This window comes from Dermacentor variabilis, chromosome 9 (assembly GCF_050947875.1).
Source record: "Dermacentor variabilis isolate Ectoservices chromosome 9, ASM5094787v1, whole genome shotgun sequence".
Taxonomy (NCBI): Eukaryota; Metazoa; Arthropoda; class Arachnida; order Ixodida; family Ixodidae; genus Dermacentor; species Dermacentor variabilis.
In genome coordinates, this window is record NC_134576.1 from 120,615,595 (window position 1) to 120,640,783 (window position 25,189).

Genomic DNA, 25,189 nt, shown 5'->3' on the forward strand with positions numbered 1-25,189 from the left:
TAACAACTCCGGGCCCTTATGGCGCCAAAACCATGATACATTCCGAGGAATGCCTATAGTTGGGCACTCCGGATTATTTTTGAACACTCGAGGTTCTTTAACGCGTCCCCAACGCACGGTATACAGGCGTTCTTGCATTTTCCCCCCCATTCAAACATGGCCGCCGTAGCCGGGTTTCGAACCCAAGCGCTCGGACTTAGCGGCGCAACGTCAAAGCGACCACGTTAGCACGGCGGCTGACGCTTTAAGTGTTGTTCAGCAAGCGAGGCGCGATATCTACTATAATCGTACCCATAGATTTCGCTATGTTGCTATAGTACAAGTTCTTACGAGTGTATTCTATTGTAGGCGTCTGGGGAACAAAAAACTATCAATAATACAAATAAAAATGCAAATAAGGAACAAAATAGGCCCTAAAATTGACGCTTGTGGTAGGTCATATTTCACGGGCAAAGACGTGGTAGACGAAAACGCTTATACGGATGGAGTAAACCTTAACAGCCATAAACTTTTAAGCCAACTTGACGAGCTATTAGTTAAGCCAACTATATGGGAGATTCCGTATGTTTATACTGTTATTCTCTGTGTGAGTTAACGAAATTAACTGCTTTTGAGGACAAACTTTGAAAAGAAAACAGATTAATATTGGGTCTAATGAGGCTGAACAATGCATTTCCTGATAACACTTATGCACACGTTTTATGTAACGGCGAGGGTGGCAGAATTAGGGGGGGGGGTTACTTTTCCAAATATAGCTATCTTTATGTATGAATTAGGTCCATTTATCCCAGGATGGTATTGTTTGTGTTGTTATCTCTTCCGAGGGGACCTGTACGGAAGAAGGTACGAATAGAAGTCAAACGGACCGCCAACAGAGTGGCGAAGCAGGCCAGCATAATCCGGGGAATTAACGCCTAACGAAGCGAAACGAAGCAGCCTAACGCTGGGTTCCGACCGGGAAGCACGCCAATTATCGGTGTCGAGTCGCAGTTTTGCTCTAGGACAAAATACTCGTAGGCTCAATTAAGGGGGATTTGTGAAGCTCCTAACATACGCATATGTCCGGCCTAATAAGCTGTATACAGTGCATACATAAATTAAAAGGATTACCATGTTATTGTCAATGTTTAGGTTGCAGGTCATGCTATTCCTGGTAGTCTGCGTATGTGCATAGTCTTGGTTATCAAACTCCATTTACGAATGTTTTATTTAGGCAAACCTGCCAATTACGAAGTTGTCGTTCTAGGCAACATCCGATTAAGCAACAGTTAGCGTTTTACATACTGATGCAATAATATATCTGCGCCTCAGAAGAAAGCCCGCGGCATTTTCACACACACATACACACGCACAAAAAAAAAAAGCGTGACTACACATTTCTACACCCACCTGGCAGCTCTCGCAAATGCGCAATCTACGAACGAACCGTGTATTTAATCTAGTTTACTGCAGTGGAGTACGTCACAAAACAATGATGAAGTTAAAGGAAGAGTATCGTTTAGGAGCAGCCATGAAGTAGCTTATTTCGGCTGTGGCTAATGAAGGTAGCAAAGAATTAACTTCTAATTGCGACTCAAATACATACACTCCGTTGGACTTATGGAGGTCATGAAGTGTCCTTGATTGACAGCCTGTGAAATCAATGCCTGTGAAACCTTTCATTGTGAGCTTACGAGTGATGATTAGATGGGCCCGCATAGGAAATACAATTAATAAAGTGGCAAACACGACCGTTTACGGAATACTTCAATATATTACTCTCCAATTTGCTGACCCACCGAAGAACATGACAGGGGGTTTTGAAGTGGACAAAATAGAAGCGAAGCTATAAGCAGCCAAAATTTTCATAGACGAGAGGCTTTTAATGTTGACAATACGGCGCAAAAATGGCAGACAATGCCATTCTGCTAGGCTGGGTCTCTGAGCAAACTGAGCTCCGGCAGCACTTTTCTGCGGTACAGTTCATCACGCACCTCTGACAGACATTCATCACCACTCCCCCCGCGCCACAGACATTGTGGCATGCGTAACAACCAAAAACTGCGCCATGAATGCCCTAGCTAGAAGCGCTACAACAAGACTCGCCTACGGGAACTATATGCTTCAGTATCACTCTAACCAGGGCTAAAGAACCAAACTGTGCAGCATTACGTGCCGCAACCATGATATATCTGTTTATGAGGGCCACACAAATGTAAACAACCTGCAAAAGGATAGACAGTTGGGCGAGTTGGTACGGTAACATGATCTTGGCTTGAAGCGCGAAGTGAACACGGTCACAGAAAGGAGCAGACCAGGACGAGCGCTAACACTCAACTAAATTTTTATTAAAACGAAGAACATATATATAGGTGATTGCAAAAGCGCAGCGTAAGAACATCACATGGTAAAAAAACATCAGTTAAACATATCAGGAGGTATGGAAGTCAAAGAAGGAAACAAAAAAAGATTACTTCAGATTAGTACACGTATTGCGAAGGTACTGAATTTCGCAAACAGGGACAACGATGTATGGCTAACCCAAGTGTCTCCTAATCCTTTGTTGTGGAATGCTTCGATAATTTCCCGTGTGGTTTGGCATTTATGTCTGGAAAGAATTTTTGTGTCTTCAAAGAAAGGTTTACAACCGCAATTGAAACAATGTGACGCTAAATGTGATGCATTAGGGTTGTTTAGTGAATGTTTGTGTTCTTTTAGTCTATTGTTAATGCACCTACCGCTCTGTCCAATGTAAGCTTTCCCGCACTCGAGTGGAATCTGATAAACTATACCGGTGTTGCAAGGCACTAAAGGGGCCACATGTTTAACGCCAGGGCAACAAATTATAGTTTTTAGATCTGTGCTTGACGTTCCAGGATGAGCATGTCTGTTGAAATTATTCGCCTAGGGCTAAGAAGCCCCTGCTTGAATTTTTTCCTTGTCATTCTAAACTTGTTAAACAGGGGACAGCTTATTCAACTGTTAGGTCTGCCATTACTAAGTCATGTCCGCACAATATGCAACAAAGTTTTTCACAACAGATAGAAAGGCTTGGAAAGGCTAGCTATGCCGTGCATTTATTATCACTAACCTGCGATGAACTTTAAAATGGGTAAAAATCTCTGGTAAGAAACAAGAAAAACAGAAAAAAAATACAAAGTTTGCTGAGGTTCCCTATACATATATATATTATCCCATGGTTCAAGGAACGTGGCCAATAGGTATGACGTCAACACAGTTTTCTCGGCTCCTCGCAAGTTGTCTAACATGTGCCCTATGATAAATAGGAAACTTGAACAGGGTGGCAAAAAAAGAAAAGATGACTGCGGCGTTAAACATGTGTCCCCTTTAGTGCCTTGCAACACCGGTAAAGTTTATCAGATTCCACTCGAGTGCGCGAAAGCTTACATTGGACAGAGCGGCAGTTGCATTAACATTAAGCTAAAAGAACACATTCACTAAACAACCCTAATGCATCACATTTAGCGTCACATTGTTTCAATTGTGTTTGTAAACCTTTCTTTGAAAACACAAAAATTCTTTCCAGACATAAATGCCAAACCACACTGGAAGTTATCGAAGCATTCCACATCAAAAATTGGGAGACACTTGCGTTAGCCATACATCGTTCTGTTCGATTGCGAATTTCAGTACCTTCGCAATACGTGTACTAATCTGAAGTAATCTTTTTTGTTTCCTTCTTTGACTTCCATACCTCCTGATATGTTTAACTGATGTTTTTTATCCTGTCATGTTCTTATGCTGTGGTTTTTGCAATCACCTATATATATGTTCTTCGTTTTAATAAAAATTTAGTTGAGAGTTAGCGCTCGTCCTGTCTGCTCCTTTCTGTGCCCGCGTTCACTTCGCGCTTCAAGGCAAGATCATGTAAACAACCTACTGATGATGATTTACTGGCATCCTCTTTAAAATAGTGTTGTTACAAGTAGTCACTTGGCCTGCTTGTGTTAATCGGGTATACTACACACGCTTTTCACTCTAGCATTATTGTATACGCAAAAATGCTGACAAATCGATAGCACCCTCTGATGGAGCGATTTTTACGTTGCGTGCCAGCGATGCCTTGGCAGACCCTGGGACACACGCAGACAGTTGTGTGGGCTCTCGAAGCCAGGCAGGCGTAACCGTGGGTAGCCGAGTGCTCACCTGTGTAGGCACTCAGCTACGTCGTCAGAGGTTGTCAGAAGTTTGCTTGTTCATCTGTTCGGTACGTTCTTAAGCGTGCTAGTGTCATGGCGTTCACTGATTTAGCATTTCGCCCCTTAGTCCAAATGCACGTGCGCGAAGCGACCGTTCATCCGAAAGGCTCTCTCTCTCTCTCTCTCTCTAGTGGCACGGCAGAATCAGTAGCGCATTAGAACAGCATAATAAATAACGAAATAGTGAAATGCACAGCACTGCTTATAACTGCAAAGCGTTACAAATGCCATCTACTCACATATGCCCTAATGCACGCGTCATTTTCTTTGGTGAGGGCAGCAATCCACCACCAAACAAGCAGCTCGCTGCACGAAATACATGCAGTCGCAAAACGATAGTCTTACGCTTGACAACTGAACTGAAAAAAAAAAACATGTGGCATGGGGGCAATATGAAAGTTGAAAGAGAAGAAGACTGATTCGTATCGCGAACCCCGTGCAATCGCGCGCTCGCTCGTGACCACGCGAGAAGAAGAAACCTGCGGCCCGGTAAGTCAGCACGGCGGAGCTCCGTGACATTTTCACAGCCCTATTTTTTTTTTCTTTCCTCCTTCCTGCCTTCCTTTTTCTGCATGAAACACTGGTTTAGGAACAGCCCCAAACGCTGACCAAGACAGAAGAATGTCTATTCAGCCGACTAAAGGTAATCGCTTCTGCGATGCGTGCGAGTAGATGCTGACGTGGGTTGCGCTTTCGAAAACAAAGTCACGGTAAAGGCACACAGATAAAGAACAAACTGGAGCGTATACAAAACGGGTATATGCTTGCCTTACTGTGGCCGCGTCCTCGAAAGCTCAATCCATACCACTGTACACAATTCCATCTCGCCCCAGAAACGGCACTCTTACGAGAAGACGCTGTCGGAGCAGTCAGGTCTCTTTTTCCTGGAGGTTTTTGTTGGCTTATGGCTGGATTGTGCTGCTAGGTTGCCGTCCTGTTAGGTTGCTGCTAGGTTGCCGCTGGCACGCACCGTCGTAATTCGCTTGAGCGTACGAGCTTATTCTTGGAGATTGGCCTAACTGCACAGCAGACCCACGTTAGCATGGTAAATGGTGAGGTTTTTAATGTCCCGAAACTGCTGAGTAGGTCGTCAGGGACGACGACGTTGAGGGCGGCTCAGGGTTAAATTCGATGACCCGGGTTTCTCTAGCGCGCACACCCAACACTCGGTACACGAGTGTTTTCGCATGCACCGTATATATAACGTCGCCCGTTTGCTTATAGCATAATGAATAAGGTAAGACTGTAGGCAACCAATGGGTTTTGCAATTTCTCTTTGCTGAAACCAGGCAGACATTAGAGTCACATTGTTTTGAAAAAGTACACGAAACATGTCCTCCGCTTAAAGATGGTCAACTTGAGTTACGAGAATTGTAGTGCAGTGTGAGACTACACATTCAGGCATAGCGCCCACCCACAGCGTGCTGGAGAATAGGATCGCCCGGGAAAGTTAAAGCTTATGGCGGCACCTAACTTAACCTAACAATGAGAAACGCAGGTAGTCAGGGCTGACCGTACTGACATGGTCTCTCATATTTTCCTACGAACCTTATGACGGTTTCTCTGCACGTCAATATATGACTAGGACTAACGTGAATTCAGCCTGTGTGCATCGTGCGAGTTGTTTTGCGCGATTGATGGCATTTTATTTCTCAATGCCTGATTAGTACTGCTGCGTTTATGGATGCGGAATAATTTTGACCCGCGTTATTTTCCTTAACATCCACGTAAGCCTATTAGGGCGGGCCTTTTTTCTGTGCTCTAGCTGAACAGAATGCGAAGGTATACCACCCGTATGCTCAGAGAGCATTGGGGCAGCCGCTGCCGTGTCTCTCACAAAACGGGGGCAGGCATTTCTTTCGTGCGCGTTTATTTGCCCACGGTTTTAGAGCTTCGGGCAAAAATAATGTGTCGCACGGTTAGTCGGCGCGTTACGGAGCTATAGGAGTGACAATTTGCGCGAAATTTCTTCTTTGTCAACCTTGTCAACTTCCACGCACCCCAACGTACGATGCCACCGCCCTCGCGAAGCTCTCCCAACCCCGAGTCAATTGACTGCGCATGGGCATTATACACTTCCCGGAAACGACCCCTGGTCGAAAACATGGAGCAGCGACTGTGTGTGGCAGACCCTTGCGCCCGTACGAGCAAACCGACGTGCCCCAGTCCCATGCTACGCTGCATTTCTTTACACTCTCGTATGGCGTAAGGCAGAAACCTGGATTCTTACGAAAAGGGTTCTACTTAAATTGAGGACGAAACAACGAGCTATGGAAAGAAAAATGATGGGTGTAACGTTAAGGGATAAGAAGAGAGCAGATTGGGTGAGGGAACAAACGGCAGGTAATGACATCTTAGTTGAAATCAAGAAAAGAAAATGGGCATGGGCAGGACATGTAACGAGAAGGGAAGATAACCGATGGCCATTAACGGTTACGGACTGGATTCCAAGAGAAGGGAAGCGTAGCAGGGGGCGGCAGAAAAGTGGGCGGATAAGATTAAGAAGTTCGCAGGGACAAGGCCACAATTAGAACATGACCGAGGTAGTTGGAGAAGTATGGGAGAGGCCTTTGCCGTGCAATAGGCGTAGCCAAGCTGATGATGATTATGATGATGATGATGATGATGATGATGATGATGTAAGAAACCGCTACCGTTAAACTACAAAGCGTTTCGTTTTCTGGCTTCCACCTTACATCCAACGGCGTAGTAGGGGCAGCCTCAGTCGCCTCAGGTGAACTTGTACGTAGGGTATTATGCTCGCGTCTATTCGCAGCCATGGACTTCCGGCTGACGGAGCCCCGGCTGAGTCCCGCGCAGCAGGCGCTGTTCATGCGTGTCGGACTCGTCCTGCTGGCGCTGGTGGTCGTCATGACCACCGTGCTGCTGGTGCTTACCCGCAGCCACCACGGGTTCGCGCTGCGGCTACGAGGGGGCGCCGGCGCGGCCGAGCGCTTCCGGCGCCGGGCCGCGCACCTGTGCAACACTACCTCCTGCCGCCTGACCGCAACGCTGCTGAAGGCGAGTGCACGCAGGCGCGGTATCGTGGTTGTTGTAACAAAGATTGCTGATGTTCTGGAAGGTCGGTGCAGAAATCGTTAGCTACAGATCGATAACAAAGAGGGGGGGGGGGAGGCATCCTCGTGGAGTAGCGCACTGCGGTGTAAAAGTTACAAACAGGGCTGAGGTGCCTCAGAAACGCCGGCCTACGTTTCGATAAGTGGGCCTATCTTTGTCAAGGGGGCCTTTTACAACAAATAAGCCTATTCATCAAAACGCAGAGCCGACTTTCTGAGTCACCTTATCCATGTTTATACCTACACATTAAGAATTTTCAGCAACAGGTTCATTTGTTTCAAAGTGAAAAAAAAATACACGCAGTATAATTGGAGAAGGTCCGATGAACAAACCTTACTGTTGTCCCTGCCTTCGAAAGCGTAACCCATACCAGTATGCCGGAAACAGGGATTCCATTTGGTCTCTCGCCCATTGACCATCGTTAACTGCGAACAGCTCTTGGGAAATATGCCACACTGACCAATGCGGGGTGAACAAATGCCATGTAAACTTGGAGCCAAGTCTAACCGTGCAGACTTGCATTTGTTATACGTATAAGAAAGCGAAAACAAGTTTCTTGTCAGAGATTCGGTTCCAGGCTAAGGCTTGCCTTGTTGGCTGCAGCTGACGACATGGCCCCACTGCGCACGGGGCAGCGCTACCGATACGCTCACGCTGAAAGTGGACAGGGGACACGGCTCTCGTCTTTTGTGCCCCTGGTTGAGCTACACCTTGCATATGTTGCTGACGAGCACCTTTGCCAAACTGAGTTGTAATAACAGCTGTATACTGTGATTGCGCTGGTGAAGAGTCTTTTTTTTTTTCTCGATGCGTGATTTCCGGCAGTCGACGTTCTACCGAGGCATTTAATCCACGGCAGTTATGAAGTACAGCACTGCTCCGTTTCTCCGTCGGGAATTGGCGTATTTCGTTCGTAGTTGGATCATCTTTGTATTACCCTCGCTGCCAATCAAACGATTCAAACTAGATTGGAAAGCGGAACTGGGTTAAACGTTCTTGCTCAAGGCTAAGAGCTGTTTGACACTACAACACCTGAAACGACGAACGCCATAGAACCCAGAGTGAATCCAGAGAAATGATCGAGAGCAGAAGCACGATCTTTAATTTTTAAGCAACCTTTACTCACTGTCATATTATCGTTACCATTAAATATTTTCTAGGCATTTTTATCGTTATTTTATTTGCACCCGGAAGACTGGGTGACAAAGTGAAAATGCGAAATATGACCATAGGAAGCCAAATCCGCAGCCTCAACGCGATGTGTTCTGTGTTCTGCCAATTTCCAAGAACGATAGCTGGCCCTGGTCCTATTGCAAGCTATATGCAGGGGCTTTTTTTAATGTTGTACTGCTTTGTCCTCCTGTCGTAGATGTAAAGGTGACTAGGCCTTGAGGCAAGCGTAAAGTGTTGACGCTGTCACAATAGGCTATATTTATTTTTGTAATTTCGCTTGAATAAACAATGTTATGTAGCACAGCCAGTGTTAGACAGCGCGTTATTTGTGTGTCTATATTACGTCATAGAACTCGGGTACCGAATCCGAGACCTGGCGCTCAAGAGCAGCTCGCCGCAGCTACTGAGTCATCGCGGTCGCTGATTTCTTGGCGTTATCAGAGGCGTTCTCGCCACAACGCGCGTAGTATAAACCGTAAGCACGTGAACGCCATTTTGATTGCCTTAGAGATAGCGCGCTACACACGTCTCCGATCCCGGAGGCCCTTGTTCATTTGAGCACATCGCGCCCGATTTGCAGGAAACGCTGGGCCGCCGCGGCAGCCCGTGCGACAACCTGTACGCGTACGTGTGCTCGGGATGGTTGCAGCGGCCCTCATTCACCAGCGCGCACGACAGGCAGATGGCGCTGGTGGCGTGGCATGCACGCTCTGGGCTCAGGCGCATCGCCCAGCGCACGAACACCACGGCCCACGCTATTCCTGGCGAGCGGTGAGAAGACACGTGACCTAGATCACTAGCGGAAACACTCACGTTCACTCCAGCAGATTTTGCGTTTGCTCCCTCTCTCGCCCGCTGAGCTTAATTTGTTCTGACAGCCCGCTGTGGTGGCTCACCGGCCATGGTGTGACGCTGCTAAGCACGAGGCCGCGGGATTTGAAAAAAAAAAAAGAATTCTGGGTTTTTATGTGCTAAACTAGGCTTTTGTTATGCGGCACCCCGTAGTGAGGGACTCCGGATTAATTTTGATCATCTAGGGTTCTTTAACGCACGCCAAATGCGCGGGACACCGGTGTTTGTCCATTTCACTTCACCGAAGTGGGGCCGTCGTGGCCGAAATTCGATCCTGCGCCCTCGGCCTCAATAGCGCAAAGCCGTAGTTACTACGCCACCACGCCGGGTAGGTCGTGGGATCAAATCCTGGCCTCGGCGACCCCACTTCACTGGCGGTGAAAGGAGAAAACGCCGGTGTCCCGTGCCTTCCGGACACGTTAAATATCCCTACGTGGTCAAAATTATTCCGGAGTCCACCACTGCGGAGTGTCTCATAGACTTATCGTGGTAATGGCAATTGAAACCTAGAACTTATTTAATCGAATTAATGTTTTACGTCTCCCAGACTTACATAAACTATTTAAAAAAATTGTCTTCAGTGCGATCCCCAGCAGACCAGGTGACACTGGGTGCTCAAAACAGCATAGTGTAGTTGCTTAGCCAACCTGAGTTAGCTTAACCAACCTGAGCTAACCTGTGACAAACACCAAAATTAGTTCTGTTACGTGTGCATTCAGCACTTATTCGTGCTTCCCTCCTGCGTTAGAGCAGTGCTTTACTACTAACCAATATTCTGCTACAACGCAGGAAGAACATTATGTATACGGCTAAGTGACGTGAATACGCATACTAGTGAAAGCGCGTGCCCTCTCGACATTTCTGTCCAAAATTTTTTGAAGTTTAGGCAACCTTCTGAAATACAATTCTTTGAAAAATGTTTAAAATAAGATTATTTGAAACACAATTCGTTGGATCACTCTAGTGCACTGTGGTGAAGTTCGATAGACAGCCGGAAAGGCAATGTCGAAAATTCATGGACATGTACGTTTAAAGTGTCTGGACTGCCTACATTTAGGGCGACGATTTATTTGGAACGTTACGATAGTTGCAGTAGACAGAAATTTCATGCATGAAATCGGGGCTATTCTTACCTACGCGTGACGTAGACCGAGCGTACCACCAAGCCAGCAGCCCCTTACCGGCAGTAACCAGCAGGGTCCACTGGGCCGTGGCCAGGTGACGTCGAGCTCGGCCAAGGCTGCCGTGCTGTACAGCCGGTGTCTAGCGGCTTCGATGGAGCACCGCGCCGATGCCCTGGTCGCCTTCCTACAAGACCTAGGCCTCGGCACTTTCGGTGACCACGTCGAGAACCCGGTCGAGCTTGCCATTAAGCTCGACCTGTATTATGACCTCAAGGCGAGTCCACAGGAACCTTTGTCACTTGCACAGAGAAACGAATACAGACACTTCGTGAATTTTCTCTACGAGTAACATAACATGGTCTACTTCTCATCACTACTTCCCGGCGGTGTGAACAAGGCGTTCTAGACGTGCGTGTCGAAGCAACGAAGACGTGCAGCACTGATGTGTGAAACTGCGAGCGGAAAAAGAGAATTAGATTCTTATCTCTCATGATATTGAACTACCCAACAGCCCTGCGTATCATGACGACGTACACCATCAAATTTCAAAGCCGTTAGCTGCGATTTCAACAGCAGCAGCAGCGAACTCTTTAGGTTGCTCAAAATTTTTTTATTGCAAGGGTGAAAAAGTACGCCATCCTCAGGCGCTGTGAATATCGGCTTACGCGAAGCTGTCATGGCTACTTTCGAGAGAGGCAGTTCTTGGTTAGTTAGCATTTGAAAGCATAACGCGCATGGTAAAGTTGGACATATTTACACCGCAACATAAACTTTGCACGCTACGGGCACGTCCGACACAAACCTAAGACGCACCACATACACATGGAACTAAATTCGCTTTGCGCGAGATAATTCTCAAAGTGATTGTTCGAAGCTGTAACACACAGTGAGGCGCCGCTGCTGTCTCATCACCGAATATCGATGGCACCCACGTTCACCTTTACCAGCAAACGTATTCGCTCGCGTTCCAGGAAGCTGCAGGTAAGTTCTCTTCTAAAGCCTGATCTGTACAAACCATCGACTCGATTGTCTAAACCCCATCTTCAACTGCCAAAGCTTTGAGAGGTTCGAGCGTCCTCCTATGTCATTTACCTCTGCTGTAGTCGCGGGATCCTGAATTGACAGCTCAGTGGCTGTAGTTGTAGCTGAATGGCTAGGATGTCGAGCCTGAGGTATGCAGGAAGGTTGGTGTGCCAAAATGTTAGTGCACGTTAAAACGTTGTCGTGGACGGGAGTATTCTGAAACCCTCTGCTACAGAATATGTCATGAGTCCTGTGCGCTTCAGGAAGTCAAATATCAGTCATCCCCTGCTAAGCAAGATCTCGTGGGTCGGGATCCCGGTCGAAGAGGCCGCATATATATTCGGGGAGAAATGCAAGAACGCTATGGTGCGCTTAGATTTAGGTGCACGGTATAGGACCCGCATGTGGTCTAACTAAATCTGTTACCCCGCACCACGGCGTTTCTCGTACCCAAAGTTCAACAAAACCAATCTATAAACGAGCCATCGTTGAGAAAAGCTAACCCGGGCCTTCAAGCCACTCCTCCGAGTAGCATGCTCTTAGATTTTACGATTCATTATACCCTTTACCTTCGTCCCCTGCCATCCAATTATTGCGAACAACTCGAGATCCAGTGACACAACCGCAAGATTTATCCTCCCCCTCACAGAAAGCTCAGCACTGAAGATGCAGTAGCTCTCAGACTTATTCAGACCAACACGTTCCGAAACCTGATACGCCTAGCACGTCATTTGAGCGGTGGGAGGTACAGCTGACCGACGATAGCCTGGCGGGACAAGAAGCTCTCGTCCAGCAAGTACGTCGAGCAGCCATGTCCAGTGGAGTCCTGGAATGAGGACACCACCCACCCGAGCTCAAGAGCAACGACCTCATCCTGCGATGCCAACAAAGCAAGTCCAGGCGCAGGCATACGGTGACAATGTTGTATTGACGATTATCCATGTGCCATAAAACCAAGACGCAGAGAAGGACCTTTCCGTGCTGATAATTGTGAACGTGCCAAAAAAGAAAAATGAACACCAAGAGGAACCCAGCCCACATATTTTGGCGCGTTCATTTTCCTGACGGACATTTACCATCTGTCGCCGAGCTGCTAAGCTTATTGTCACGGTGCCTCTAGCAACGCCCTCCTTCCTTGGCTTCGTGCAGACGCTGTTCGACTTGCGTCGTCATCCGACATGGCGGCGAGAGGATGGCCAACCGCTCTTGTCCATGGACCGCCGCAGTGACCTTGAACCGTGGCGCCTCGAGCGGAGTCGCATGCGCCGCGACCGGGTATACCTGAAGTTCGTAAAGAGATACGTCAACGTAATTCTAGTGCAGGTGAGTGCTGGGTAAGGCAGGGGTGGCGGCTCTTGTCACTCGCCTCTGGCTAGCTTGGGGATGAAGAATCTGACCACGTAATATCAGCTAACCAGCGGAGCACGCGACAGCATAGAGTTAATCAGAAAAAATTGCAAGAAGGAACTCTAGCGCTGCGACCACTCAGCTACTATAGCGGATGATGAGTATTACACGGATTTGCCCATTCTTCATCCTTGTCGCTTCAGACGCTCTTGCGCACGTGGCGTTACCTATTAACCCTTTAACTGGCAGCTCAACAATATTCCGAACCTAACAAAAACATGTGCAAAACAAGACAAATGTAAATATTAGTGTGCGCCTCTCAATTTACATCTGGTTGTGTCTGCTGAGTAGTAGCATTCGCAATGATTTCAACTGTGAGGAGCGGCAGATGTTTTGACGACGAAACAGGAACATTTCGTCATTCTTTTCTTAACGCACGTTGTGGTCATAGTGTGACCAATGAGATATTTTTTTTCCCTTTAAGCAAGCTGTTATTTCTTTCCTATATATAATATGGAGGAGCATATCAAAAACGCCAATTGACCTTGCCGAAGCAAGTACGAAACACCAGTTCTTGACCATACGCTGACCTACAGCGAGCAGATGAACAATATTACTGTATCTTGGTTTGTTCTTAAAGACACTCTCCAATATTTCAGCAGGTGTGTATTTCAGCAATATTAAGAAGAAATAAAGGCATAGAAATGTTCTAGGCGAAGCCTTTATCTTCCCAGTTAAAAGGTTAAGGGCGACCTTTCTAATTTCAAAGAAAATCCTTTTTCTAGACGCATGAAGGCAAAAACTTTCAGCACATAGGCACAGCCATTGTGAATTGTTCCTTTATAAAGCAATATTTTATTGATAACTATTCAATTTACAAATTCACAATGGAGTAGGATGGAAGCCAAAAGGACGAATTTTATGCAAACACGAGCACTCCAAATCTTTCCTTTGTTTTTCAACCGCCAAACTTGGGGGCTTGCTGCACTCAAGCGCTACAGTTTCCTCCGGTAATTTTTGTACAAGACCCCCCCCCCCCCCCCCCTTTAGAAATCGTGCAATCAATACAACGTTCGCGTCATGTTCTGTTTAAACGATGGCTGGCAGGATGCAAGTCTGGTTTCCAAATGTTCAACCGCCATTTGTTGCATACAGGTTATGCCCCACCGCTGCCGCAGTGCGACTGAACTCGCAGCTGACGCCGCGTAGCTTTTAATGTGGCGCTGTGTTGCCGTAAGGGCGCGTTGTGGATCTGAGTTTAACGTCTACTCGCTTGTCGCTTGCTTTTTTCTTGAAGTGTGGTCATTTAGTCGTTCATCCGTTCATGAACTATATTCATTACCCCCACCACAACGACCATTAGCTTCAGCCTATTTTATTTATTCAGCCATTTTATGGCCGCTGCACTACCAAGGCCTCCCACAGGTATCTCCAGTTAATGCATCTCGTACGTTTAGACACTCCACCATACGCCTGCGAATTTCCTCTCCTTATCATACCATCTAATAATCTGCAGTCGTCGACAGCATTTGACCTTCTCCTGGCATCCGTTTTGTTTCCCTAATAGACCACCAGTTTCCCAGCTGCACTCCGCAATACAAGCTTCACCCAACTACACTCTTGTAATCTCAACTAGTACACCAGCTCCACCAATACGTTCTCAAACCCACAGCACCATCTTACTGTTCCTAAACGCTACAGTTTAATTCTTTGGTATGGGCCAACTAGTCGATAAATAGGATATACTTCCCAAATAGCCCAAACCATCAATGCCGCCAACGCGGATATCAGAACACGTGATAAGGCTTTACGCATTCAGCCGCACCTGTCCGTCATTATTACAGGCTAACATCAGCGCCGACACCAACGAGACTGCGCACCAAGCCCGCACGGTCGACCAAATCACGCGTCGCATCGCGGCCATGGAAGAGGTAGTGCTCGCGATGACCGCGCTTATCCCCGACGATGACCCCAGCCAGTATCATGCCATCGTTCCCCTGCTGCCGAGCGGCAGCGCCTCACTGTGGCCGCCGTCGCTGGCAATCAACAACTTCAGTGAGGTCGCCGTGGGCCACCCGGCCATACTCGGCTACCAAGACTTCCTTCTGTACGACCTGCCACCCTCCGGCGCAACCGGCTACGTCACCTGGGAGCTGGTGCGTCAGCTGCTTCCGCTGGCGGACCAGAAGTGAGTGACCCCCGACATTGTAAAAAAAAGCCGACAGGTTTTTATATGATCGCGATTAACCTAAAACCGAGCACCTCTTTCTTTTCGCGATTCTCGTAAACCCGACATCGGAAAGTTTCAGAAAATAGCGGACACAAAACTAGGAGGCGCTGTAGGCCAGCCATTACAAAAGAACGCGGCAGTAGTACAAAGGCGTTGGGAGCTCTGGTGCGCAAAAGCCGCTAAAGGACGATATTTCAATAGCCTATTATTGTGGTTGTTTCGTATTTCGCAAAGAAACGGGAAATGCTCAGTGCACATGGCGCTGGCCCGGCTACTCTGCTGCTGAGCGCGGCATCGCTGTTTAGATTCCTGCTGCTTAGGCCGCGTTCCAATGGAGGGAGTACGTGAAAGGAATACAGGGTTATAACCTTCTGAAGCAACTCGCGGGATACGCGACTCTCGGCATTGCCTGGCTGTAGACGGATTTTAACCAACTTGGTATATATATGGGGCGGCCCCTCATCCGGCCACACTGCAAATTTCGGTATCACACTGGACGTTACAAAACGCCTTCTAAGAAGCGTTTGACCGAGAGTTTTTCAAATCGTTTTATTAGTGGAGGAGAGGGAAGAAATCAGCTGTCCCGATGCCACCGTCGAGGGAAGCGTCGCTGCCAACGCAGACTCTCCCTCCCTCTGCTGCGACATAGCATTCGCAAAGCACTGTTCATTCCCGGCTTTCTTTCATACCGGACCCGAGGGACGTCGTGTCGCTGCCTCCCCCTTTTTTTTTTTTACAGCGAGAATGTAAAGGGCTACTTCCCCCAGGATAGCGTCCGTGTGTCATCGAAAAACTGGAGCCTTGTTCCTCCGGCGTCTGCGTCAGACGTCACCTGCGTTCACGCCGTCGAGTACGAGCCATGATTGACGCAGCCATACTAAAATTAATGGTCATTGCGTGGGCCGATCCCGAAGATAGTGCGATGCCGGGCCGAGCCGTGGCGCCAGTGCGGTTCGCCATTAAGGGGCCCACATACACAGCTTCGCTCGTCATCCTTCGTCACGGAGTGGAAGGACGCCGAGTTTTGTTTTCTCTCCTCCTTTTTCTGGTGGCGTTGCAACTTCCGCATTAGATCATTGGTGATTGACGAAAAACGTGCGGCGAAGAGACACTTGTGCACGTGACTGACACTCTGGGTGGGAGCGCGGCTCCCTTGAGAGGAAGGCATGGCGTGTTTGGTTTCATATTTCAGCTGTTTCCGCGTGCCAGCTCGATCGCCATCGCGTCATGTGCAGGCTGCACTTGTTTGTTTAAACGGGCCAAGCCTAGTGAGGGGTCCTTTAACATGCCCGCGAGGCTCGATGCGCAAGCATTTTTAAGTTTATTACCTGCAAGAGTGCTGCGGACGTGGGCTCGGGTGAAACGCATACGTCGCACTACGTACCCGTTCTGAAGTCACGTCAAGTCACGAAGTAGTTTGCTGTGAAGTAAAGAATTTTCAGAGCGTCTGAAAATTTAAATATGGGGTTTTACCTATCCTAATCGGGATGTATGAATACGAGGCATGCCGTACTGAAGGAGTTCTGGTTAATTTTGGAAACCTGGATTTCTTTAGCACACACATTAATATAAAGGTAAGTGCAACAGTGTTTCTGCATTCCCCACCTATCGGAATGCGGCTTCGCCTGTCGCGGTCGAACCGGCGACCTCGAGCTGAGAACCTCAACGCATGGCCACTGGTCTGAAGAACTGAAGGCTGAATTTGGCGAAGTTCAAGAAAATTTTAATGAACCACAATGGCTCAAATATAACAATTAAACAACCTTGAAATCAATGGCATCGCACATTACTACTGGTGTCTTCGCTGTGAAATTCGGAAATTAAACTTCGACCTCCATTTTCGCTTTTCATTAAGCGACTAGCTGTTGCCGCGAAAGTAGCGGATGCTTCGAAGTAATACTTAATCAGTCGTAATCTGATTTACCGTTTCAGCGTACACTTTAGGCAAGGCATCAAAAAGACGCGATTCTCACCTATTCTTCGCATTTCCGTGTCTTCTCTCCCCAGGTTTTCACACAGCACAGGCGAGGCCACCTGCTTCGAGGCCGTGTACCGTCTCATGCCTTACCCGAGCGTCATGCCCGGCATGGAGGCGTTGGACTCGTACAAGGGTTGGCAGGAGGCGGAGCTTACCTTCCGAGACGTCGCCGAGGCCCTGGTCAGCTTCATGAAGAAGCAGGGTGTCGCTGTCCGGGCCCAGTGAGTGAGCGTGTTGTCACTTCGCTGTGAAGGCGAACTCCAACAAACAGCGCCAGAAGTCCGAGTTACGGACGTGACTTAACTGACGTTTAGTATTTCACAAGTTCGTAATCGGGAGAGCGTGGGCCCTGGCAGACAAGCTACACCCGAATCGCAACGACGGCGGTGTCCACAATCGCCATTACCTTGGTTCTGTCCAGCTACGCGGCACTTGCGTGGTTTTTAAATCTTGGTGCATTATAGTTAAGGCACCCTGTTTGATGAGTTGCGCGACAGAGCGATGGAACTCGCAGGTAAAAGCCCTCGTCCTGCATACAGTGCTCATAACTTATGCTATGAATAAGCATGCTGATTTCACCGCCTTTTCTTGATAGGTGTATGAAAGTAGCCGCAAAGTAGGAGGCCAATGGCACGCAAAAGTGAAACACGGGCGTGTTTCCTTAAAGATATTTAAACACATCAAAGGAATATATGTCAAGTAGATGACAAAGACAGTTGCTTCAGAGTACTATCTCAAATGCTGTGACGCCAACAGCAAACCTTACGCTTTGAATAGTTCGCACGGCAACGGCTGCAATTGAAATATTTACGCTCGAGCTACTTCTGGACCGAGCCAGCTGTTATTTGATGGTTGTCGGTAATTTTTCACGCACACGCGCCGGTCCTTCAAAGCACGGATGTTTCGGTCGATTGTGTCAACGGCAGCGCCAGCGACGCCATGTCGAGCAGATGCAGCGAATCAGTTCAACGTCTGGTGGTTTCATCGAGGGCGTTTTGTTGTAGGCATAGTTTCCTCCAAAAGTTATTCCAGGGAACCCTCGCGCAGATATCGTTCAACTAACCCGGGGATTATGGTTAGTACACTGATTTGTCCGGTATTCGTGCTCGGGGCTTCAGACATTCTTGTCGCTTTGTTGATGCTACCCTTTACCCGCCTTTATACTGGCCTACATTTCAAAGCAATCTATCTGTTTTCTTTAAATGCAGCGGGCAGTAATACTCCGTGTAAGTGCATAATCACTGCGCGTAGTAGAGTTCATAACGCTATATTTTGTTGAAATCGATCGGTTTGCCAAGTCGCAAAGCAGTTGGAAGCCATAGGGACAAAGTTTCGACAAGTAGTTGCGCTAACCATCGTGCCTATGCAGGCTGAGCCAAAGTACTTACTTGCAGCCCCGGTAGACACTAGCGGCAGTGTTTCCCTCTGGTGATTTTTTGTGGGAAATTCCATGGCTAAGGCACAATGCTGCTAACTTCGGATAGAAGAAAGGGATATGTTCACTTCGCTAAGCCTATACTCACCATGTTGCGGTTTGTCGGACCGAAGGCGAAACGGCCAATAATTCGAGCCTGCGTTCACCCTCTTCTGCACGTCTAAAAAAATAAATAAAAAACTTAAGTTTATGTTTCTTTTTTATGCGTAGCAATAGGGCAATTTAACGACGAAACTGCGGATCCAGACGGCAGGAAAGGTGGGGCGTCGTCGCGACATCATTGCGCCACGTCGCTTCCGGGTCATCTGGGGCGTGCATTCGTGGCCTATAATCCATCTCTGAAGCTATGGATCATACGTCCCAGGTGCACAAGAAGAACGTAAAACTTAAATTCAGCGGTTCTCGGTGCCAAAACTGACCACGATCTGATTATGAGGCACGCCGTAGTGGGAGACTCCGAATTAATTTCTACCACCCGAGATTCTTTAAGGTGCACCCGAAGTACGGTACACGGGCGTTTCCGCATTTCGTCTCCCTATCGAAATGCGGCCACCGCGTCCGGGATTCGATCCTGCGACCTCGTGCTTACCAACGCAACGCCATTGCCACCAAGCAGCCATAGCGGGTCAGAAGGATGCCACGAGTGCTAACCCACGCGTTCAAACCCACAAGGGCTAAGCTAACGTAATCATGGTCAATTCTAACCTTAACGACGCTGAGGAAAGCTGTTACGAAGAGGGAAGAAGCTTAATGGCACTTACCACTGCGCTTGCTGGAAAGAAACGAAGACACTATGAATGTTTTCAATTGATCGTATTCAGACGTCGAAACGCTAGACCTCTGCTCTAAGTGGCGGCGTTGTCACGGCAAGGTGCATTGTGAAGTTGCGCACTCTTGTACCTTTTCGGGCTTGTCTTGTCTCCAAAGAATAAACACCTGCCTCGTGCGCTATTCGTTAACGCTCACAAACGACATGCACGTTATCAGCGCGACCTAGTGGCAGGATTGCGCATCGGGCAAGTTGGTGATTCATAAGCGTATGTGCACAGCACAAAGGTTAAACCTGAACGAGACGAGTGAAAAAGACTAGCGCAGCCCCGCGCTTGTCCGTGTCACTCGCCTCGTCGGCGTTTAACGTTTGCCCTGTCCACTTAAGCTTATCACCTACGGCATTTTTGCAGGAAACGTTGCGCGGGCTGAGTTTTCACGGACAGAAACACAAGCAAGACAGATGATGAGATACGCCCAGGCAAAGGGTATACAACAGTCCAATATGTTTTTTTTTTTAGTGTATCCAGAAAACGTTCCGATTATTTCACCTCTCAATCGTAGACCCAGTGCACTTGGCGCAGTGACCCGGAGTTAATGTAAGACATTAACGTTCTTACGGCAAATATCGTAACGGCGCGGTAAAGTGGTCCTGTTGTTTCGGCGCTCGTCCGAGCTGTCTACTTGTTTCCTCCTCTGTAAGTCTTCTTTTTTTTTTTTCAATTCCGCGCTGCAAACACAAATGCCAGATCCAGCCACCAACCAGCCCGTCTCACCGCTTTAAATCCCTTCGGGAACAAACGTATTCTGTTAGTATTGCTTTGTGATTGGTTTGCATTACGTGTGAAGCAGCCGGACTGCTCTCAAACATCCGTTGGGAAATGCCGCTGCGAAAACCCATAATTGTGAAGTACTATGGTCAAAAAGTCACCTTAAAATCCTTGAACGTCTCCACACACACACGCACACACGCACACACGCACGCACACGCAGGCAATTAAATGCTATAAATTTTCCCACCTGCTTTTTTGAACTCTTGGTGTAAAAGTGACTGTCGCACACGCGTGCGCTCTCGCTCGCCCGTGCTACGCAATGCGACAACTCTTTTAGTTGCCTCCATTTCTTTTTCATATTTAATTTAAATTTCGTGCCCACGCCTTGGTCTAACCCCTTTTGTGAACACGCGCAGTAATAGGGGAATCAAACCGCGCCGATCATCTCAACGAGGTAGTTGGCGTTTGCGTCATAAAAAGAAACATGTGTGATTGCGGTTTAAGGGTTAAAAAAAATATGCAGGCATAGAAAGGCTAGGAAGGTAAAGTGTACCTTTGAGAATACTTAGGTATTTAGCGATCGCCCCGATAGCTGCACGCCTTTGTCGTGACGCACATTTCCTGACAGGAAGGTGTATGGATCGTAGTATGTTAAACTTAACTCATGCCAGACTATATTGCAAGGGTATAGAAAGATACGCTCCAGAAGGCGCAAACAATAAGTGCAGATTACTCGTGAGACTAGTAAGCAACGGAATGAGGCAAGATTTTATCATTTTACCGAGCGATGGACTGAGTACGCACACTTGACACGTTCGACGCTGGAACTTCGCGCGGGTTTCTACAAACTCTAAAATAAACAAACGAAAGGAGGACACAGAACATGGAAATTAACACAGCATGAGTGTATAACGTTTACATTATTTTTATTTCTGTGGCATATATTTCTTTTTCATAGTAGTTTCCGTCTTTGTTTTTCTTTTTTAGTTCCTCGTTACCTGTTCTTATTTTTGGGGGGGGGGGGGGAGCACTCAAACGTAAATTGTATGAAAGCGGTCGTTTCGAAAACAATGAACCCACTGGAAGGCCGCAGCCTTGTCTTTAGCATATTTTTCTTTCCGACTCTCGTGTTCTATGCTAACATGGTAACATTGTGCTTCAGAACTTACAATATCTGCTCATCGATATCCACGTATGCACCCAGAGCGGCTACATTCACGATGCCCCTCCCCACGACGCGAGACTTGGACGCCTTCTACGGCGACCTGCGAGTGAACGAGGACTACGTACAGCGGTCCTTCCTGGACGACTACTTGGCCGCGCTCTCTCAAATCCGTAGCAAGGAACTCCTCAGCGTGGTCTACGGGGACTCCGGCTCCTTTTACCCTTCTCCGCCCCCGAGGAGCCCAGAAGTGGAGGCAAGTTGCGCATTCCTTTCGCGCAACTCCCTTTGTTCTTAAAAGAAAAAAGTAGGCGCTAGCCTTCAACGCTCCAGCGTCCGTGGCCAGAAAGGGCCCCGTAAATAAACCTGGCCGCTCATACCTTCTCAGCCACCGCATAATAAGTTGTTATTGTAGTAGCAACAATTCGTTCTGTAGAAACTCTAGTTATGTTAGTATCAGTTGTAGTAATTCTAGTGCAGGTTGCTAGTGCAGTAATAGCTCTCGTAGTAATAGTACTTGTAGTAGCTGTTGTTGTAGAAGTTCTATTTATATCAGTATTATTTGTAATAGCAGTGCAGGTTGCTACTGTGGCAGTAGTAGTAGTTCTTGTAGCAGTAGTATTTGTAGAAGCTGTAGTTATTGTAGAAGGTTAGTTATATTAGTATTAGTTGTATTAATAGTAGCGCAGGTTGCTATGTAGCAGTAGTTCTCGTAGTAGTAGTACTTGCAGTAGCTGTAGTTGTTGACGTTCTAGTTATGAGTATTAGTTGCAGTGCAGGTTGCTACGGTAGTAGTAGTGATGGTTCCTGTAGTAGTAGTAATAGTAGTGCCTCTAGTAGTAGTAGTAGTAGTAGTAATAGCAGGAGTAGTGGTAAGTATTAGTAGTGGTTCCTCTAGTACTCTAGTAGTAGTAGTAGTAGTGGTTCCTCTAGTGGTGGTGGTAGTAGTAGTAGTAGTAGTAGTAGTAGTAGTAGTACTTTCTGTAGCAATATAGCAGGTTGCTAATGTAGTAGTATCACTAGCAGCAGTAGCAGTAGTTCACTGGCGGACGAGGTTCTTTTTCACACCGCATCACGCCTTGTCGGCACGCAAGCCACATATTCCGCACAGATTTGTGACCGACAGCACGCTCGTCTCGTGTTTCGCACGCCGCGTTCCCGCAGGTGACCGCGACCGGCAAGGCGCGCGTTCCTCTGACCTGGCTCCTCCCTCCGCGTTTCGGCGCCGACGCGCCCCCGTCGCTCAACTACGGCGGGTTCGCGCTCGAGCTGGTCGCAGATCTTCTCCGCGGAGCGTCGCTGGACCACTCGTGGCTGGAGTGCCTGCAGACGCTTGAGCCTCGAGTCGCGATTGCGAGGGAAGACGAGGACAACAGCGACTGGGCTCGCCTGGCTCTGGCCACCGAAGTGGTGGCGGCGTTCGTCGACCGACACCTCGAGGTAGGCAGGCACAGAAAAAGAAATGTAAAGAGAACCTCGTTATAACGAAGTTGAAGAGCGAGCTATAATTACTCCTTTGTATACAGTATATCATGTGATGCAGTGTGAACGTCTATGGGGATTTTTAGGGGAACGTCACTTGTTTATTTTATATCCGTTATTCGTTATATCACGTTTTGTTATAACGAGGTTGGACTGTATAGGCCAGAAAGCGGCACCGCTCACTTTCTAAGTATACGATAGCATACAGACATAGTGATGTGTCGACATGCTGCGCGGGTGTTCGTCACAGGCGACCTTGTGCACTCATTTTTCAAAGGAACATTTCCGCACCCTGTATCTGCTTTGGAATTATGCGGCGCAATCGCGTATGCTGAGCACATCTCGAATTTTCTATTAGATACCGTCAAAGCGGGGGAAGTTGTCGGCCTTTGATGCTATGAACAAATAAGTATAAGTGACCGATACCTATCGAACGTCGTGTCTTCCAGCACAGCAGCGCGTTCTATTCGCACATAATGTGCAAGCATGCACTCGGAGTCGATTTGCATCAACTTTAATTGAGCCATTTGCAGAAAGCCTCCCTTCGCGCAGATTAGATGAAGTGAGTTGAGTCTGCTGCCTTTTGTTAGGGAGAAATACCTTTGGCTCTTGCGCTAACAGGCGATAGAAAGGCGCCATTGTAAAGGGCACGTAGCCTCACGTAACCAAGTTGTAACTTGCGTTCGTAGCCAAACGATAGGCATTATAGCTTTTCAAGACACCGGCGTTGTCACGCAAGAACTTTCGGGTGTCTGAAAGCTTAGGTGCCGTGATGGAATGCTCGGCAAGGACCGTCCTCCTCTTCCTTCACCACCTCTCTTACCCAGTGACGGTTGGGGGAGGCTGTCGCCTTCCACGCAAGTGACACATATTTGACGAATCGGTTTATACGTATAGCCCCTTAGGCTACCACCACAAATTTGCTTGTTAAGCGCTCTGTTCTCTATGGAATTCCGTAGTGAAACAAATGCTACCTAGATATTCAAAGTGCAACAAATATGCGTCTGAAGGGACATTCATCGCTGTGTTAAAGCTACAAGCTTTCTATAATCGCTTGGTTGTTTTCTTACGTTGAAAGTCATCATCGATCGTTTGTGCAAAATTTTTACTTAATGTTCGTTTCTCCCGTGCAGGTGGGCCAGCCGCTTGTACTTCCCGGGCTGGAGTTCCTCAGCGAGGAGATGCTCTTCTTCGTGTCTGCCTGCGCGGGAATGTGCGCCAAGGGGGACTCGAACGCCCCCTACCGCTGCAACCTCATCGCGAAGAGCTCGTCGAACTTCGCAAGAGCCTTCGGCTGTTGGCGCGGTTCTCGCATGAGCCCTCCGAAGCACTGCCTGTACTCAAACCGAACAAGAAAGGGCGAGTAAAGAAAGGAGGGTGGCATGTCGGCTCAGTGGTGGTTTCTTCGTACAGGGTTATGAGCTCGGAATGGTAAAGGAAAACAGCTTGAGTCTGTCGGTAATTGCATTATAGTTGACGAAACAAGAGAACACAGGAACGGTTGACGGAAGCAGCAGCCCTGTTCCCGCCATCGTTTGTCGCTTTCTTCAGCAACATGTCCTCCTCCTAACAGAAGGGGAAGAGGAAAGAAAAATGAATGCAGCATGTGCTGGCATTTTCCCACCAAGTCTTTGCACTTGCTGATAGGCAGAATGCATGTGCATCAACTCATCAACATATAAATGTTCTCTTAGCTGTAGTCGACGTAAACTTGAGATGGTGCCACCAGCGTGGCCCATACTGTCAGCCTATCCTGTTAACAGCACATAGACAACATGGTTGTTCCAAATATGAGATTTTTAAAGCGAAGCTTTGCCTCTTTTCCCGACTTTCCGGGCGCTGCTGTGATGGTCTTGCCGTGGGTGCCGCTGGATTTTTTTTAACACCAGATGGCACTCGCCTCCGCGAATCCCGGCCCGCACAGTAGTGGGCCGCAATGTATAGATTGTGCGTATGGCTCGTGCTGGGCTTGCTTTTCCTATGCGAAAAAACAGCGGCTGCTGGGCTGTGATAGTGTAAACAATACAATCATCCGTAGCCTGCGGAGAGCGCCTAGAGATGGCGTCTGGTTGCGTATGCCGAAGGAGCACGTGAACGCGTGCCAGCAAAATGGCTCCCAAGTGTGCACTCAGTGTTCAGGAGACCCAGGGCCAAAAGAAGCGTCGCGCGGAACAGGAGCGTTTTCGCTACGCATCGTAACGTGGTGCATACCGCGAATGTATGTATACTATACAATGTAGTTACACAAGAATAAACTAACTGAATGAAGTACAGCCCTATCACTCAGAGTGTACTACTACTGCCACGACGCGATGTGTCATGTGAGGCAATGATAATGGCCAACATTGAGAAATATATGAATGCCGCGTAACAACGCCTCGAGCAAGCACGTCTCCCTGTGTGTTCTGTAGGCTACGCTGACAAACAGCAGTGCTGCCCGCAAGGCAACGTTTAGCATACAAAGCTTAGCTCAACACCGATTCCCACATTGCGCGGAAGCCTACATATTTTTTATAGGGATTCGTCTTACGTGACAGATGGACTGGTTTCTTGGGTAGGCATAGA

At 47.9% G+C, this 25,189-nt stretch overlaps 1 protein-coding gene across 1 annotated transcript; it reads left to right on the plus strand.

Moving 5' to 3' along the window:
* Positions 1 to 4,738: 4,738 nt before the first annotated feature.
* LOC142558166 (uncharacterized) lies at positions 4,739 to 24,047 on the plus strand. The gene is made up of 10 exons (XM_075670328.1): positions 4,739 to 4,842; positions 6,976 to 7,220; positions 9,031 to 9,221; positions 10,451 to 10,700; positions 12,599 to 12,772; positions 14,641 to 14,984; positions 17,034 to 17,225; positions 21,185 to 21,398; positions 22,307 to 22,582; positions 23,758 to 24,047. Exons 1-10 carry the CDS (start codon positions 4,821 to 4,823, stop codon positions 23,989 to 23,991), a joined length of 2,142 nt encoding a protein of 713 aa, XP_075526443.1. The 5' UTR covers positions 4,739 to 4,820; the 3' UTR covers positions 23,992 to 24,047.
* The last annotated feature ends 1,142 nt before the right edge of the window (positions 24,048 to 25,189 follow it).

What these genes read in the sequence shown, in the direction of transcription:
- LOC142558166 (XM_075670328.1), top strand. Translation starts at nt 4,821, where the DNA reads ATGTCTATTCAGCCGACTAAAG. An exon ending in CGAGGAGCCCAGAAGTGGAG is followed by an intron (nt 21,399 to 22,306) that starts GCAAGTTGCGCA and finishes GCGTTCCCGCAG; the next exon opens with GTGACCGCGACCGGCAAGGC. An exon ending in TCGTCGACCGACACCTCGAG is followed by an intron (nt 22,583 to 23,757) that starts GTAGGCAGGCAC and finishes TCTCCCGTGCAG; the next exon opens with GTGGGCCAGCCGCTTGTACT.